The sequence below is a fragment of the Leptinotarsa decemlineata genome, unplaced genomic scaffold (assembly GCF_025532065.1).
Source record: "Leptinotarsa decemlineata unplaced genomic scaffold, Ldec_3_MD MMD2_tig00001064_RagTag_RagTag, whole genome shotgun sequence".
NCBI classification, from domain to species: Eukaryota; Metazoa; Arthropoda; class Insecta; order Coleoptera; family Chrysomelidae; genus Leptinotarsa; species Leptinotarsa decemlineata.
Window position 1 is genome coordinate 8,620,312 of NW_027412558.1, and position 15,978 is coordinate 8,636,289.

At 35.3% G+C, this 15,978-nt stretch overlaps 1 protein-coding gene across 1 annotated transcript; it reads left to right on the forward strand.

The window, feature by feature from the left end:
- Positions 1–69: 69 nt before the first annotated feature.
- Positions 70–15,646, forward strand: Mi-2 (chromodomain-helicase-DNA-binding protein Mi-2 homolog). Its single transcript, XM_023164801.2, has 20 exons — positions 70–298; positions 759–838; positions 1,877–2,002; positions 2,061–2,205; positions 2,656–2,801; positions 2,855–3,037; positions 3,151–3,300; positions 3,484–3,894; positions 3,977–4,258; positions 5,257–5,405; positions 5,472–5,813; positions 6,059–6,396; positions 7,146–7,369; positions 7,429–8,045; positions 8,184–8,608; positions 8,704–9,157; positions 9,945–10,914; positions 11,613–11,924; positions 12,800–13,160; positions 14,966–15,646. Exons 1-20 carry the CDS (start codon positions 262–264, stop codon positions 15,100–15,102), a joined length of 5,889 nt encoding a protein of 1,962 aa, XP_023020569.2. The 5' UTR covers positions 70–261; the 3' UTR covers positions 15,103–15,646.
- The last annotated feature ends 332 nt before the right edge of the window (positions 15,647–15,978 follow it).

Below are 15,978 nucleotides of genomic sequence, written 5' to 3' on the forward strand. Positions count from 1 at the left end.
CATCCTTTCTAGTCACCATTTAAATTAGTGTTCCATGATTGCGACTGAGACTCACAAGTCTGAGATATATGACAGTTGGCGCATGTCTTCTATTACGTCAAGACGTCGACTAATCAGATATTAGAGAGGGGGTGAAAAAGTTATAGCGAGTATCACAAACCGATTACATTGTGTATTTTGGTGGTGAGAAATTTCTTTTAATAAATAAATCGAAGATATTTGTTTAATTCAATAAGTGAAGTGTTCAACTAGTGCGTGGTGATGGCATCGGACGAAGAAGTGGATGAATCATTCGCCGGTAAGTTTGTTTTGTGTAGCTTTGCATAGGTGCAAACGTAAGCCGACTTTTAAAGCACGATTATTTTTTTAAAAGCTAATTCATCGCATCTTTCTGTGTAAAACTGCAGTTCACGTTCTTCTCTGAACGAACCGACTTCAAAGCGTTCGAAATTTTGTGGCTAGAATAGAGAAAAAAGGGTAATTACAACTTCATAATCAGATATAATACTTCCGCGGGGGAAGGGGGAGGTTGATTTTCATTATTTTTGTGACAGCGCGCGGGCATATCCTGACCCTTAACAAAATGGAGGACATCAAACAAAGAGATTGGCAGATTCCAAATTATGTAATTTCAATAAATAATTTGTATTGCTTTTGGGGGTTAGAAATTTCATATTTTCCCTCCTAAATTCTGTTATGATTGCACTGACCATCGTCCACATGGTTGAAAGTAGTATTAATTAGTTTTCATTCTTTAGGGGAAGAAGATGCCCCAGAGGATGCTGCAGAACAACTTGATAATGAGCCGGATTCTGAAGATGCTGTTCCCAAAGGAGGGGTAATGATATAATTAAAATAACACCACTAATTGTTTTTTCTGATTATCTTTACTTATAGATTATCCTATAGTTTTTTTATACAAATTCTGTGGATAGATATATACACTACACATAGGTACATTACATACATAAAAATAAATATGTATATATAAATGAATGTTTCCAAGAGTAAAATTAAATGTATAAAAAAACATGTCAATAGGATAAAAATACTAATAGATATTATGTTACTAAGAGTGCCTTGTTAAAAAGCAAATAGCTAAGAATTTTAAAAATGAAATTATTAAGATCCTGGTTCTGTAAGTATTAGAAAGGACCCTTAAAAAAGGTATGACTTTTTTTTCTTTCACGACAAAGCTAAGTACAATTATTGAAAGGTAACAACAAATTTTCATTATCAGACTTTTTTTTATGATACTGCCAACAAATAATCAAAACTATAATGTTATTTTGAGTCATTACCTGCAGTGAATTTCTGGAATAGTCAAGTTATACATTGAGGGTTAAAGAACATTTTTCAAAAACTGTTCTAATGAATATTTACCTATAATTGATTCACCTGTTATAAATTTGCACTTCTTTAAAATCAATGAATCTGGATACGATAAACACTTGGGAATAAAAATTGGCAGACATTTGAAGTATAATGTTGCTTTTGCTTTCAAACATGACAGAATTGTGTGTATTTGTAAATATAGGTGTATATATATATATATATATGTCTATGTGGGTATGTATAAATGTGTTTATGTGAATATGTATAAATGTGTTTATGTGAGTATGTTTATACGTGGATGTGTATATATGTGGGTATGTATAGATGTGGATATGTATATATGTGGATATGTATATGTGCGTCCCTATATATGTGTGAGTTATTCAAGAAAATTTTTCAACTGATATTTCATGCTTTGCTCTGAATGTATGAATTAGTACGAATATTAATTAAAAATATCTTTACATGGTTTTCTTGAATATAAATTGAGATAACTAACAGTGGAAATGTGCCTTGGTTATTATTGAAATCATTGTTTCAGGAAGAGGATGATGACTATGAACCTGAAGACGGTCGTAAAAAAAAGAAGGGAAAGAAAAGAAAAGCGAGGGGAGAAGAAAAAAAGGGAAAAAAGAAAAAGAAAAAACGTAAAAATGACAGTGGAGATGTAGGTGTTACTTGTTTTTCAGATTCAGAATAAAGATTATTATTATTATTTTTGATAGGAAAGCGATTTTGGGGATGAAGACGCAGGTGGAGATTCTGATTTTGGGAACACCAGCAAAAGGGGGAGGAAAAAAGGTTCTACCAAACATTCTTCAACGCCATCGACCCCGGCTCCATCTGTGGAGGCAACTAGTGGAGGAGGAGGTATGAAGATCATTTGATAATTTTTATTCCGATAAAAACATATTGAAAAATATGTACCACTAGTACAACTAAATGTGAAATTTTTAAATATGTCACTTCGAATCAGGCTTCGTATTCGTCCTTCCTTTTCTAGAATTTAAATCTAATAAAAAAATCTGATTGTTTGGTTTTGTTTGAGTTGAATGTTGATTCTTGTTATTGTAATTTATGAATGCTTACAATTGTTTTGTTTTTCAGAGGTTTGATAATGGATTTACCTATTGTTTCCCATTAATTGAGTTCAATAAGTAAAGTGACTTTGACTTTGATAAAAAATAATAACAATTATTTAAAATAAAAAAAAAACAGAATAGAAAGTTGATAATTTTAGTATTAGTTTCACCATGAAATAGTTTTTACAAGTTGGTGCCTTTATGGAATTGAAATTCACTTTGAAATTTTTCATTGTAGGTATGCCAACTATTGAAGAAGTTTGTTCAACCTTTGGCCTTACAGATGTTGACCTCGATTACTCTGAGTCTGATTTTCAAAACTTGACGAGCTACAAACTTTTTCAGCAACATGTCAGACCGCTATTAGCTAAGGAAAACCCAAAGGTAATATATTGAGATTATTTGCTCTGTTTTGTTACTGAATATAAATTTTTAAGGTACCAATGACTAAGCTCATGATGCTTGTTGCTGCTAAGTGGCGTGAATTTTCCAATATTAACCCTAATCTACAATCGGAAGGAAACGAGCCTTCTGCTCCTCCATCAACCACTTCGGAAGAGAGTTATCCCAAGTCAAATCGATCTCGGGTTTCAAAAGAAGCTGCCTCGAAAGTGATTGAAGTAAGAATTATCAATTGTTACAAATAATGATTCTTATAGATTCCTATTTTTAAAATTTATGAGATTACTTCCAATTCAAAGTATCAGCTTTGTAGTAATGTATATATTTTTAGGCAGACTCTGAGCCTTATGATGAGGACGAAGAAGAGGAGGAGGAAGATGAAGATAGGGCGAAAAAAAAGAAAAGAGGACGAAAGCCCAAAAAAGCTTCCAAAGTGCCTACTTTGAAAATTAAATTGGGGAAAAGAAAGCGTGGCAGTTCGGTAAGACAATACTTTATTCTGCCAATTTTTTTGTCTTTACATAGGTGAATCTTGTATTGTAGAAAAAACACACCTTTGTTTCAAAGGTCATTTCAAGTCTCTCATTTTCATCCACAACTAAATTTCAATGTATCAAATTGATTATCTGAATCGTCCTTTAAAGCATAATCATTATAACTCTAGGACGAAGAAGGAGATGTCAGTATTGGAGGTTCAGACAAAGACTCTGATGCCGAATTCGAGCAGATGCTTCAAGAATCGGAAGATCCAAAAACTAGCAAATCTCCAGTGGAAACTGCTCCAGATCAACCTTCTGAGGGTGGCTCTGAAGAAGCCATTCCTAGGCGTAAAGCTAAAACAAAGATCGGTAACAAGAGCAAAGTTAGAAAGAGGAAAGTGAAAACCGGTAAAGGAGAGGAAGAAAACTACGAACACCAAGATTACTGTGAAGTCTGTCAGCAAGGTGGTGAAATCATCCTCTGTGATACGTGTCCTAGAGCTTACCATCTGGTGTGTCTCGAACCCGAACTTGAAGAAACCCCAGAAGGAAAGTGGAGTTGTCCACACTGTGAGAATGAAGGACCAGCTGAACAGGTTAGATAGTAAAAGAAATTTGTTGATATACTTCTGAATTGATTTCACTTGCACAATTTTCTCTAAACGTATCTCTCAACAGGACGATGATGAGCATCAAGAGTTTTGCAGAGTTTGTAAGGATGGTGGTGAACTGTTGTGCTGTGATTCTTGCACCTCTGCCTATCATACTCATTGTCTGAATCCACCTCTCACCGACATTCCAGATGGCGACTGGAAATGTCCCAGGTGTGGATGCCCGCCTCTTGTGGGAAAGGTGTCCAAAATCCTGACTTGGAAGTGGGTGGACGATCCACCAAAGAAGAAAGATGGTGAAGAACAACCGAAGACCAGACATCGAGAGTTTTTTGTCAAATGGCATGAGGTAGGTCCCATTTCGTGCAAAATGCAATTTACTACAATGGTACATACAAATTGAAATATATAAATATTATTCCAAGGCATTTCAAAGGCATTTCTTCACTTCACTGTTATGATCTATAGATTATTGAGAAATTTTACTTTGACTTGATAGAACTCAACTACACAAATTATATTTCTAAATTGATCCATAATAATAATCTCATTTTTAATCTTTGAAAAACATTTTTTGTGGAGGAGTCACATGTTTTTTTACTGTTTTCTGAAAAATGCTAAATCAATAGAGAATCTGTGCGTCGAGGAAAATATTGCTGTTTTCAATGGGGGCGCTGCTTTTGAGTGAATTTTTGGTTTTGAAAGTGGAAAAGGATTGTTTTCCATAGTGTCGATCATCTAAAGGAAGCTATGATTGAATTTTTTTTCAATTGATTATTCAATTTGGAGGCAAATCTCCATGAATATAGGTTACTGAGTAATTGAACTTCCAATGGGTTTATATTACGCAGTAATTTTTCTGGGTGAACTTTTTAGTTCTGCTCCAGCAGATCTCTTTTGGTTCAGCTTTGTCTATTTTTGAGATTGTGGAAGGCTATAAACCAAAAATCAGTAAAAAATGTATTTCTCATTGAAAATCATAAAATTATTTGAAACTATTTTATGCAATAACAAAGAGTAGAACAATGATAGTATAACTAGACATAACATTTAACAATTACAGGTAAAAACTTTCTGTTCCTTCACATTATAATAATTTTTCCTACTTCTGAATTGGAATATAGAAAGATTAGGTTCATTTCCTATTGAAATATTCAATTTGTTGAATATTTTATCCCAGATAACTGACTCTTTTGGTAAATGGTAGTTCGTTGCATTCCAGAAACGAATAAATCCCTAGTTCTACTGGGTTATATGTGTTCCTATTGACATGATATACAATGCTTTGTCACTTCTGAATAATTTTTTTGTTAGTTAGTTTTAGCATTCATCACCTATATTTTTCAGTTATCGTACTGGCATTGTAGCTGGATTACAGAGCTTCAGTTAGACGTTTACCACCCCCTTATGTTCCGTGCCTACACGAGAAAATGGGATATGGAGGAACCCCCCAAATTGGAAGAACCTATGGATGAAGCCGACACTAGATTTAACAGGTAAGTGTTTTGTCATTGAAATAAAGTAAAATTCTAAACTATGTTTTGAAATTGTCTTATTTTTAGACTATTGAAGATGGGTGGTAGTAATAATGACGAAGAACTTGAAGAAAAGTATTACAAATATGGCGTGAAACCCGAATGGCTTGTGGTGCATCGAGTCATCAATCACCGTACCATGCGAGATGGTAGAAACCTGTATCTGATCAAGTGGCGAGAGCTGACTTATGACCAAGCCACCTGGGAGGATGAAAGCGACGACATACCTGGACTGAAGCCGGCTGTCGAATACTATTTGGATTTGAGGGCTGCTTGCATTGGTGGCGGATCGGGAGCCAGATCAAAAAAGAACAAGGGAAAGAAGCCCAAGATGAAGGAACTGATGGACGACGACGACCGGGGGACTCCGTAAGTTTCTTTGATTTTTTTTTCTATAGGTTTCTTATGATCAGAAGACTAACAATTGTAAATGTAAACAACAAATAAAAATATGTGAAACTACAAAACTGTCAATCATTTTCAAGATATATTCTTTAAGTTGTGTTTTGAATTTAGTATACTTCGATTTTTTCATATTGTTAGATATTTTTAATAAAAATTCATGAAGCAACTTACAAATTTTAAATTACTGAAGGTAAATATTTTTATTTCAGTCGTAGATATACTCCACCTCCAGACAAACCTTGTACTGATTTGAAGAAAAAAATGGATAGACAACCCTCTTACTTGGACGAAAGCGGTCAATTGCATGAATATCAGTTGGAAGGTCTAAACTGGTTGCGCTACTCTTGGGCTAATGGTATAGATACCATCCTTGCTGATGAGATGGGTCTAGGAAAAACCATCCAAACTATAGTTTTTCTGTATTCCCTCTTCAAGGAGGGACATTGCAGGGGCCCGTTTTTGATCAGTGTACCGTTGTCGACTATCATCAATTGGGAAAGGGAATTTGAGACTTGGGCGCCAGATTTTTACTGCATCACCTATGTTGGTAAGTGAGAAAAGCAATTCGTTTTTGGCCTCTCAGAAAGGATTGCTCATGAAAACCAAGGTTTTGAAATTTCACCAAATATACATATAAATTTTATTTGACATGAAATTGTAGATTTTCGCGAACAAAGGAGTAATAGGTTGATTATCAGTGATATTAAAAAATATAAAGTTATTTTTTAATCCCTTGAACATCCGTATTCAAGTATAAACATAAACGTATTCTCGAAATCATCAGAATGGATGTTGAGAAGTCTGATGAACCAAACCAAACGCAGTAACTACTTATTTACTGCTTTCTGAACGCAATAACTACCTATTGCGTTCATACGTGAATAACAACTCGGGCACTGGGACTGGTACCACATGACCATTGATAATCTTTACCACAGTAGTAAACGAAACGTCAGGCATAAAAACCACAGCCAAAATACCCGAAAAATAGCTTTCACAAAATCTCATAAACTAATAATTTGGAAATAATGGTTCCATGAATATTTTAGTCAATTCATGGAGGTCATTATGTCGACTACTATTCAGACATAAGCATTCACAAACTTTTAATCTAGTAGAATTTTTGTGTGGCCATAGAAATCGTATAAACACAGAATTTTTTCAAGAAACACTTGGCCTGTATAGCAAAACACGTGCTACAGTTTTTCTAAAACTATTTAGTATCGGCCGATTCCATCACATAACAGAAACTTGAATCTACTCCATGGTGTCAAACTAAATGGGGTGATATTTTAGGTGACAAAGACTGCAGAGCTGTGATTAGAGAAAACGAACTTAGTTTTGAGGAGGGTGCAGTGAGAGGAGGTAGAGCGTCTAAAATTAGAGCTGGTTCTATAAAATTCAATGTTTTGCTAACCAGTTATGAGTTGGTCTCTATTGATTCCGCTTGTTTGGGATCCATCGATTGGGCCGTTCTTGTTGTAGATGAGGCACACAGATTGAAGAGTAATCAGTCCAAAGTGAGTATCACTATCAATTACCAAATCGAGCAAGACTAGATTCGCATTTTATTTTACAGTTCTTCAAATTCCTGAACAGCTACAACATTGCGTATAAGCTTCTTCTTACTGGTACACCATTGCAAAATAACCTCGAGGAACTCTTCCATTTGTTGAATTTCTTGAACAGTCAGAAGTTCAACGATCTATCCGCTTTCCAAGGTGAATTCGCTGATATTTCAAAGGAAGACCAAGTGAAGAAGTTGCACGAGATGTTGGGCCCCCACATGTTGCGGCGTCTCAAGGCTGACGTACTCAAAAACATGCCCTCGAAGTCTGAATTCATCGTAAGAGTGGAGTTGTCTCCGATGCAGAAAAAGTATTACAAGTATATCCTGACTAGGAACTTCGAGGCTTTGAATCCGAAAGGAGGAGGCCAACAAGTTTCCTTGCTGAACATTATGATGGATCTGAAGAAGTGCTGCAACCATCCTTATCTGTTCCCTGCCGCTGCAGAAGAGGCGCCTTTGGGACCGCATGGCAATTGGGACGTGGGGCAGTTGACGAAGGCGGCTGGGAAGCTAGTTTTGCTGTCGAAGATGCTCAGGATATTGAAGGAACAAGGGCACAGGGTGCTTATCTTCTCGCAGATGACCAAAATGTTGGACATTCTTGAAGATTTCCTCGAAGGAGAAGGGTATGTGAGTTTGTAATTGTGTTGGGAATTTTTTGTGATAGTCGTCCTATAAATTTGATATTTGGAAAAAATAGTTAATGGATCAATCAATGAAGGAACGAGGAGAAATCATTCATGTTAATTCAATCACTCTTTCAGGTACAAATATGAACGAATAGATGGTGCTATTACTGGCAGCCAACGTCAAGAAGCTATAGACAGATTTAACGCACCCGGTGCTCCTCAATTTGTGTTTCTCTTATCCACCAGAGCTGGTGGGTTGGGTATTAATCTCGCAACAGCTGATACGGTTATAATCTATGATTCCGATTGGAATCCCCACAATGACATCCAGGCTTTTTCCCGTGCCCATCGTATTGGACAAGCTAATAAAGTGATGATCTATCGATTTGTCACAAGAAACAGCGTTGAAGAACGAGTCACTCAAGTAGCCAAAAGAAAAATGATGTTGACTCATTTAGTGGTGAGACCCGGCATGGGTGGGAAAGGAGCCAATTTCACCAAGCAAGAGTTGGACGATATTCTGAGGTTCGGAACTGAAGAGTTGTTCAAGGAAAACCAAGGTAAGTGTCAAAGAATTTTGTCAGAATTGTAATTCTCTTCTTTTTTTTAAAATTTTGAATGCATGAATTTTAAATCTCTTTTCAATTGAAATCAGGCAAAGAGGATGAAGCCATTCATTACGATGACAGAGCTGTTTCCGAACTTCTTGATCGTAGCAAAGAAGGTATCGAACAGAAAGAAAGCTGGGCCAATGAATACCTCAGCTCATTCAAGGTAGCCAGTTACGTTACCAAAGAAGAAGAAGCTGAAGAGGAAGTTAACACCGAAATCATCAAGCAAGAAGCCGAGAATACCGATCCTGCCTACTGGATCAAGTTGCTGAGACATCACTACGAACAGCAGCAAGAGGATATCGCGAGGACGTTGGGTAAGGGTAAGCGAGTCAGAAAGCAGGTCAATTATAATGACGGTGGAATGACGACTGACACTAGGGAGGATACCACTTGGCAGGAGAATCTCTCTGACTACCATTCAGACTTTTCGGCTGGTTCCGATGAAGATAAAGAAGATGATGACTTTGATGAGAAGAATGATCCTGATCTCAGTAGGTAAGTGTAGTGAAGTATCTCGTGGTTTCTTCAATTAGCTTTGCTCCATACAACATATCAAAACAATTTTATTTCACTATATTCAGGAATATCACAATACTTTTACAAATTATTTTGCAGTATTTTGTCAATGTTATTCACTCTTGTTCATCATTAATTTCCATATGACACAGTAATTCCATGTGTCAACTCTCTTCTATCATTTTCTAATCATGGTCTTAATGTTGGTTCCCTTACATCAGAAAGGTTAATCTATCTTGAGATGTCCTTTTGTTGAGGCACATTAGGAGAAGTAATGGTTGATGTTGCAGCAGGAATTCATGTTGTGAAATTGAATTACTGAGCTTTATTAAAAAATGGTTAAATCTTGTTATACTTCTATACTTCCGCACATTTGCATGGTAATTGGTGAATGTTATGGATCCAAAAACTATTTCCATGATTGTAAATTGGAATTACTCTTTCCTGTGATTCCAACCATTTTGTTCTATCATATTGAGGATTTTCTTATCTTTATCAAATTATTGCTTTGGTTTATGAAGCAAATGCTCCATAAACCAAAATTTGCTAGAGCCAATTGGAAATTTGAAAGTATATCGTTGCAATTTATTCACTAATGTGAGTTTGTAAATTGTAAAAATGGCATTGAAATTATTTTTATAATCTGTTTACTGATACATTGATTTTCAAAAAGAGTATCTAATTTAAACTTCATGGAATATTTTTTATGAAGTGCAGAGCTTTTTTGACTGAAGGTTATTGAGCTCATTTTATAATTTTTAACCAGGAGGAGTAGAAGGAAGATGGAAAGGAAGGAAGAGAAAGACCGACCATTACCACCTCTATTGGCTAGAGTTGGAGGAAACATTGAAGTCCTTGGCTTTAATGCCAGACAGCGTAAAGCATTCCTCAACGCCATTATGCGGTATGGCATGCCGCCACAGGACGCTTTCAACTCTCAGTGGCTTGTGAGAGATCTGAGGGGAAAGTCTGAGAAGATATTCAAGGCGTATGTTTCATTGTTTATGAGGCATTTGTGTGAACCTGGTGCGGACAATGCTGACACTTTCGCAGATGGAGTGCCACGTGAAGGACTTAGCAGGCAGCACGTTTTGACTAGGATCGGTGTCATGTCTTTAATAAGGAAAAAGGTACAGGAGTTTGAACACATCAATGGCGAATATAGCATACCAGAACTTATCAAAAAAGCCATTTTGGAGCAGAACAAAATCAGCTCAACTCCAACTACCGAGGGCGAAACTCCAAAAAGTGCTACGACTAGTACGAGTGCTACTCCGGCAACTAGTGCCGCTCCCAGTCCTGCTCCCACGCAGGTCGATGCTTCTGAGAAAGATAAGGATTCAGTACAAGGTGATGAAATCAAGGAAAAAGACATTAAGTCTGACAGTGAAAAATCTGCAGATGATAAAAAGGAACACGTGGAATCTGAAGATGTTAAGGACATTGCGACAAAAACTGAATCGGCTCTACACACAGATATTGAAATGAAACCTGAAGTGAAACCCGAACCTGATACTTCTTCCATAGGTGAAGAGAAAAAGGAAGAAAAGCAGGAAGAGATTAAGAAAGAGGATCTTGAAGAAGTCAAAAAGGAGGTGAAAGAAGAGGATGATAAAGAAATTAAGCCGGAAATTAATAAAAAGGAGAAGGATGAAGAGGTAGTCAAGGAAGAGAAACCAAAGATCGAAAAGGAGGAGGATGTAACAATTATTGAGGGAGATGACAAGGACGCTAAGGTAAGAATTATCAAAGTCTACTTCTTTGATTTATTAATGATAATAACTCAATGTGAAACAATACATTTTTGTATTAACACGTATATACTTTTTTGTCTTGTTAACACAGGGTGTTATCAAGGCAGCAGACTTATCATGATTTTCTATACCGTAGAAGAGTGGTCTGCCTTTGTATTAGAAATGAAATTTAGTTCTTTCAGTTTTTTCCTTCACTACACTCGAGTCATTTGTTTTCATTTCATCTCTTTATAGATTATTTAGCCATTTTCTATTGTTTTTTATTTAAGTAAATAAGTGTATTCATCTTTTATGTTCAGTGACCATTGAAAAAAAGTAGAGTTACTCCATGACTGGACATCTCAGTTTCCTTTGTTGAATATTGAACATTTAAGTTGAAATCCTGAAATTCAATTTTAAAATGTTGTTTTTTTTAAAGATTAAGACATTTCTTGTAAATTTGAACAATAGGTTTACAACTCCATGGTTGAGCAGCCTATTTAAATCACTACTGCCACAATCTGTAGCTTCTTCAGTTGACCTCTCTCATTAACTCATCTGAACAATCTGTAGTACTTTTCATTTATAATTTCGTTAAGTTCCTAGATTTAAGTTACATAAGTACACTTGTACCTACTATGTTGGTAACTACAAGTGAAATAATTTACCTAGGACTGAAATTATTTGTTTTCCATTTGCAGAAAGAAAAGCGTGAAATAGATCTGGATGCAAAGAAACGATTTATGTTCAATATAGCTGATGGTGGATTCACAGAACTGCACACTTTATGGCTCAACGAAGAAAAAGCGGCATCTCCTGGTCGTGACTACGAAATATGGCACCGACGCCATGATTATTGGTTATTGGCTGGTATCGTGACACACGGTTATGGCAGGTGGCAGGATATTCAAGCAGATGCTAGGTTCGCCATTATCAACGAACCTTTCAAGATGGATGTCGGAAAAGGCAACTTTTTGGAAATCAAAAACAAGTTCCTGGCTAGGAGGTTCAAGGTAGATATTTCTCTCTTCAAAAATGCCACATACTTGACCCTTCTTCTCAGTCTTTTTTGGGAAATCAGATGAAAACTATAAGTTCCAAAATTAATAAAATGTTTTTTATCCAAGGGTTTTTCTCAACCAATTTTTTTTTACATTGTTTATAAGCCAACAGTGTGAAACAAACAAAATTTTCATGGCTTGGACATATTTTTTACAGCTTTTTTTTGTACTGTCCACCATCCAAGTCGTTTTTTTGTCTAAACTACAATGCTTTTATTATAATTTAACTTTCTAATACATTAACTTTCAAACATACAGTTCGCCTAAATGAGCCTTGAGATTGTGGTTCAAATCCTGGCAACATACCTTTTTAAGGATGACCTTATCAATTGGCAAGTGACCATGTTGGCCAGCTAAAGTGTTGCCAAATATAGCTCAAGTTATGATCCTCCATTTTTTATCAATATTGATTATTTGTCATTCAGCCCTATTTTGTTTAGCTGTCCTCTAAATTGACAATGTCCAACTAGTAGCCTGTAATAATTCTGAGCTGATCTCTGCTCTGTTGAAGCAGTTTCTCAGTCCTTTTTTGCAGGCAGTCCTTTTATATATAAAGGTTTCTCCATATGTTTTCCTAGGTATATTTTCTAAGTACACTTTATTTATTGATCCATTTCCTGATCTGAACCCATACCATATATTTTGATACCAGCATATGGAACTGATGTTTTAGATTGTATCTAACTCGCCAAAGGGCAGGGTTGATACAATTTGACTGAAAACTATATTGAAGAATATAATTTTTGAAAATAGGGTTGACTTGTATTTGAATATTTTTATAGGTTCTATGTTCTAAATTTCACATTTCAAATATGTATTTTTTTCAGCTGCTAGAACAAGCTCTTGTAATTGAAGAACAACTTCGACGTGCGGCCTACCTCAATCTCACGCAGGATCCAAACCACCCGGCGATGTCCTTGAATGCTAGATTCGCTGAGGTAGAGTGTCTAGCCGAATCTCACCAACACCTCAGCAAGGAATCCTTGGCAGGAAATAAACCAGCCAATGCTGTCTTGCACAAGGTGCTCAATCAGTTGGAGGAATTGCTCTCCGATATGAAATCAGACGTGTCTAGGTTGCCTGCCACGCTGGCCAGGATACCACCTGTTGCGCAGCGGTTGCAGATGTCTGAGAGGAGTATATTGTCGCGGTTGGCAGCAACGTCATCGTCGAGTAGTCAATCAACAGGTGAGTTTTTGGACAAAGGTATATAGGATGTCTCATCTGTGTCATCGTCCAAATTGAAGGTGATAAAATAGGCATTACTAATGAAAAAGTTGATTAGACACGGTGCCTAATTCCTCACTGTTTTTGAGAAAACTGTGATTTTCACTAAAAGCCTCGTTTTTATAACAACCCAATGACATTTTCAATAATTTTTTTAGAAATGAATTGCACTATGTTGGTAAAAATTTCAGTTTTCTGAATATCTGAGAAGTTTCTTTTACATTTATTTTTCTTCATAAAGTTGCAATGGTTTGAATTCGTGTAACTCAAGCCAATCTAGTTTGGTGAAAAATACTACGTTTAATGCTGCTCAGAACAAATTCTTATTTGTTTCAATTCCGAGTAACTTGATTGGACCATGACTCATGAGGTACCCTGTATATAAGAAGTATCAACTGTCACAGCTGTTGACAGCCTAAAAATCAGCTCCCTTCAAGGTCACATAAGGGATATTATCTATCTCAAGGATGTTTTCATTGCTTTACCTTAATGTATGATTGCTTACCAGTGGTAAAAAAAATTGACGTCTAGTAAGGACTGAGAATATAATTGACTACCCCTAAAATGAAATGTTTCGAATGTGCTACCTCTCAGAACCAAAGTGTTATATTAATAGAATTACTGTTATACAGAAAATTGATTATTTTCCTCTGGCTTTCTTGGGAAATAAATTCGTTGTAATTATTATATACCAATAACACACTTCATTTATTCTTAAACTAGATCTTATTTTGATATTAATGACCGCTCTACAAAAGCTTATAACATCCTTTGTAACAATCGAGAGTCATGACATTCACTCTCTGGTAAGTATTTATACGGATCACACATCTACCTTTATAAAACCCCTTCCTGACTACCATACATTTAACTATCTGTGACTTTGACATATTATGCACTGTCTGAAAGTTGATTTTTTTTTCCTGTAAAGTGAAAAACTATGAGAAAATGTCTTTTGTGATTACAGAAAATCTTTCTTTCTGGAACCATATTATTTTGAGTTTACATTAGTGACTGAATATATTCAGGAGAAAAATGAAACCAAAACCTTCTAAATCGATTAAAACTTATTTTTTAATGTCCTGAAACATGTTTGAATATGTTTGGGAGTTTTTTTGCATAGGTTCTACTAAATGTGAAAATATTTGATCAAACCTATATCTCTTCCCATCTTATTTCATACACCACTTGTCTTTTTCTTATGAATTCGAGTAGTAGCAAGGTTTTACTTTCATCCCAGGTGCCCCATTACTAAACAACTATTTTAAAAGAAAGTTAAGTTTCACACTTTGGGGAATTTTCATGTCACTAAATTATTACACTGCTTAAAGTAGGTGTTTACACTACTCAGTGAAACCGATTATATAATGCTAAAACTAATTACTAAACCGGTTTATTTAATGTTCGATGAAAATGGTTGACAGACATTAATATTGATTTTAGTATCATCGGTTCTTATAAATTCTTTTTAACATGCCTTATAGACGTGGTCAATAACTATTTATAAAACAATATTTGTTTCAAATATTTATACAAACCTGAAAAGTAGTTTTACTATTATATTCATGGATTTTTTTGCTTTATTAGATATCAATGCAGAATTTATAATAAATTAAACAAAGTATTCATAAAACAAAACAGTTAGCTGAAATCAATGAAATGAAATGTGAACAAAAGATATTTCGCCCTAATGTGCCACAGGAAACGGTTTTGAGACTACTATAAATTTCCATTAATCTTAATAATTATTTTATGTTCAATTTCAGCTCAAGTCATAAGTCAGTTCCCTGCAGGCTTCAGCGCCGGCAATCTTCCAGGCTTTGCAACTGCCGCAGCTAATTTTGCCAACTTTAGGCCACAATATTCAGTACCCGGTCAACCACCTACCGGATTCCCCTCATAATAGTAGAAGTGGAAGCCTCCCATAAAATGAAATAGCTCAAGGCCGACAGATAATTTATTCTTATATTTTACAGAATAAGATATTTATTTGCAGATCAATATTGTGAAATTTTTTGTAATTTTCTTTTTGTTCATAAATGCCTTTGTCACATTTTGAGTGTTACATAAACATTTATGATCATCTGTAACAAAAGTGGCCAAAATCTGATTTGATGGAACATAGTGAAATCTTTAGCTTTTAAAATTTTTTGTATTTATCACAGGTTTAGAATAATTTAGTGTTTATCCATTGAATTAAATTCACTCTTGGTTACTTTGTACCCTACTTTATAGAGTTTGGAAAGTAATTTATTAAATGATTGACATGTGATTTGTTTTTATCGTGTTAAATTGAGGTAATTGAATATAATATCTTTCTAATTATAGCAATAGGTGATTAGAAATTTGTTACATCAACTCTAGTTGTTCAAATACGGTGGTTCATTTTTGAACTGATATGTTTGTTCACGGTGAGCATTCTTCCAATAAAAGAAATAGGAAATTCAGTTTTTGTTTAATTTTCTCACTAATCAGTGCTGTTGTATATTATATGGACCAACAAAATTATGAAGGCTGCTAAAAAAATGATCATAAAATGCTCCACAGAAAAAAAAAGTTTCCACATTTACATGCCATTTTTCAAAGTAAAGTATTTTCACTAGTATTTTTTCCACACACCATAACCATAATACTCTTCTCAGCGCGCCTTCAGAAAAAGAGAAATTTCTGGTGTTGGAATTATATGCGACAGAGATTTATGCAAGATACCTCACAGAGGTTAGTCTGTTGGATATAATTCAGTATCCAATGTGGTATTAGTCGAGGAAGTAGTTGTTTT

Bases quoted from the DNA above. Each gene is read 5' to 3' on its own strand.
- Mi-2 (XM_023164801.2), top strand. From the start codon at position 262: ATGGCATCGGACGAAGAAGTGGATGAATCATTCGCCG. The intron at 2,802-2,854 runs GTAATATATTGA...TAAATTTTTAAG, and splicing joins TAGCTAAGGAAAACCCAAAG to GTACCAATGACTAAGCTCAT. The intron at 8,046-8,183 runs GTATGTGAGTTT...TCACTCTTTCAG, and splicing joins GATTTCCTCGAAGGAGAAGG to GTACAAATATGAACGAATAG.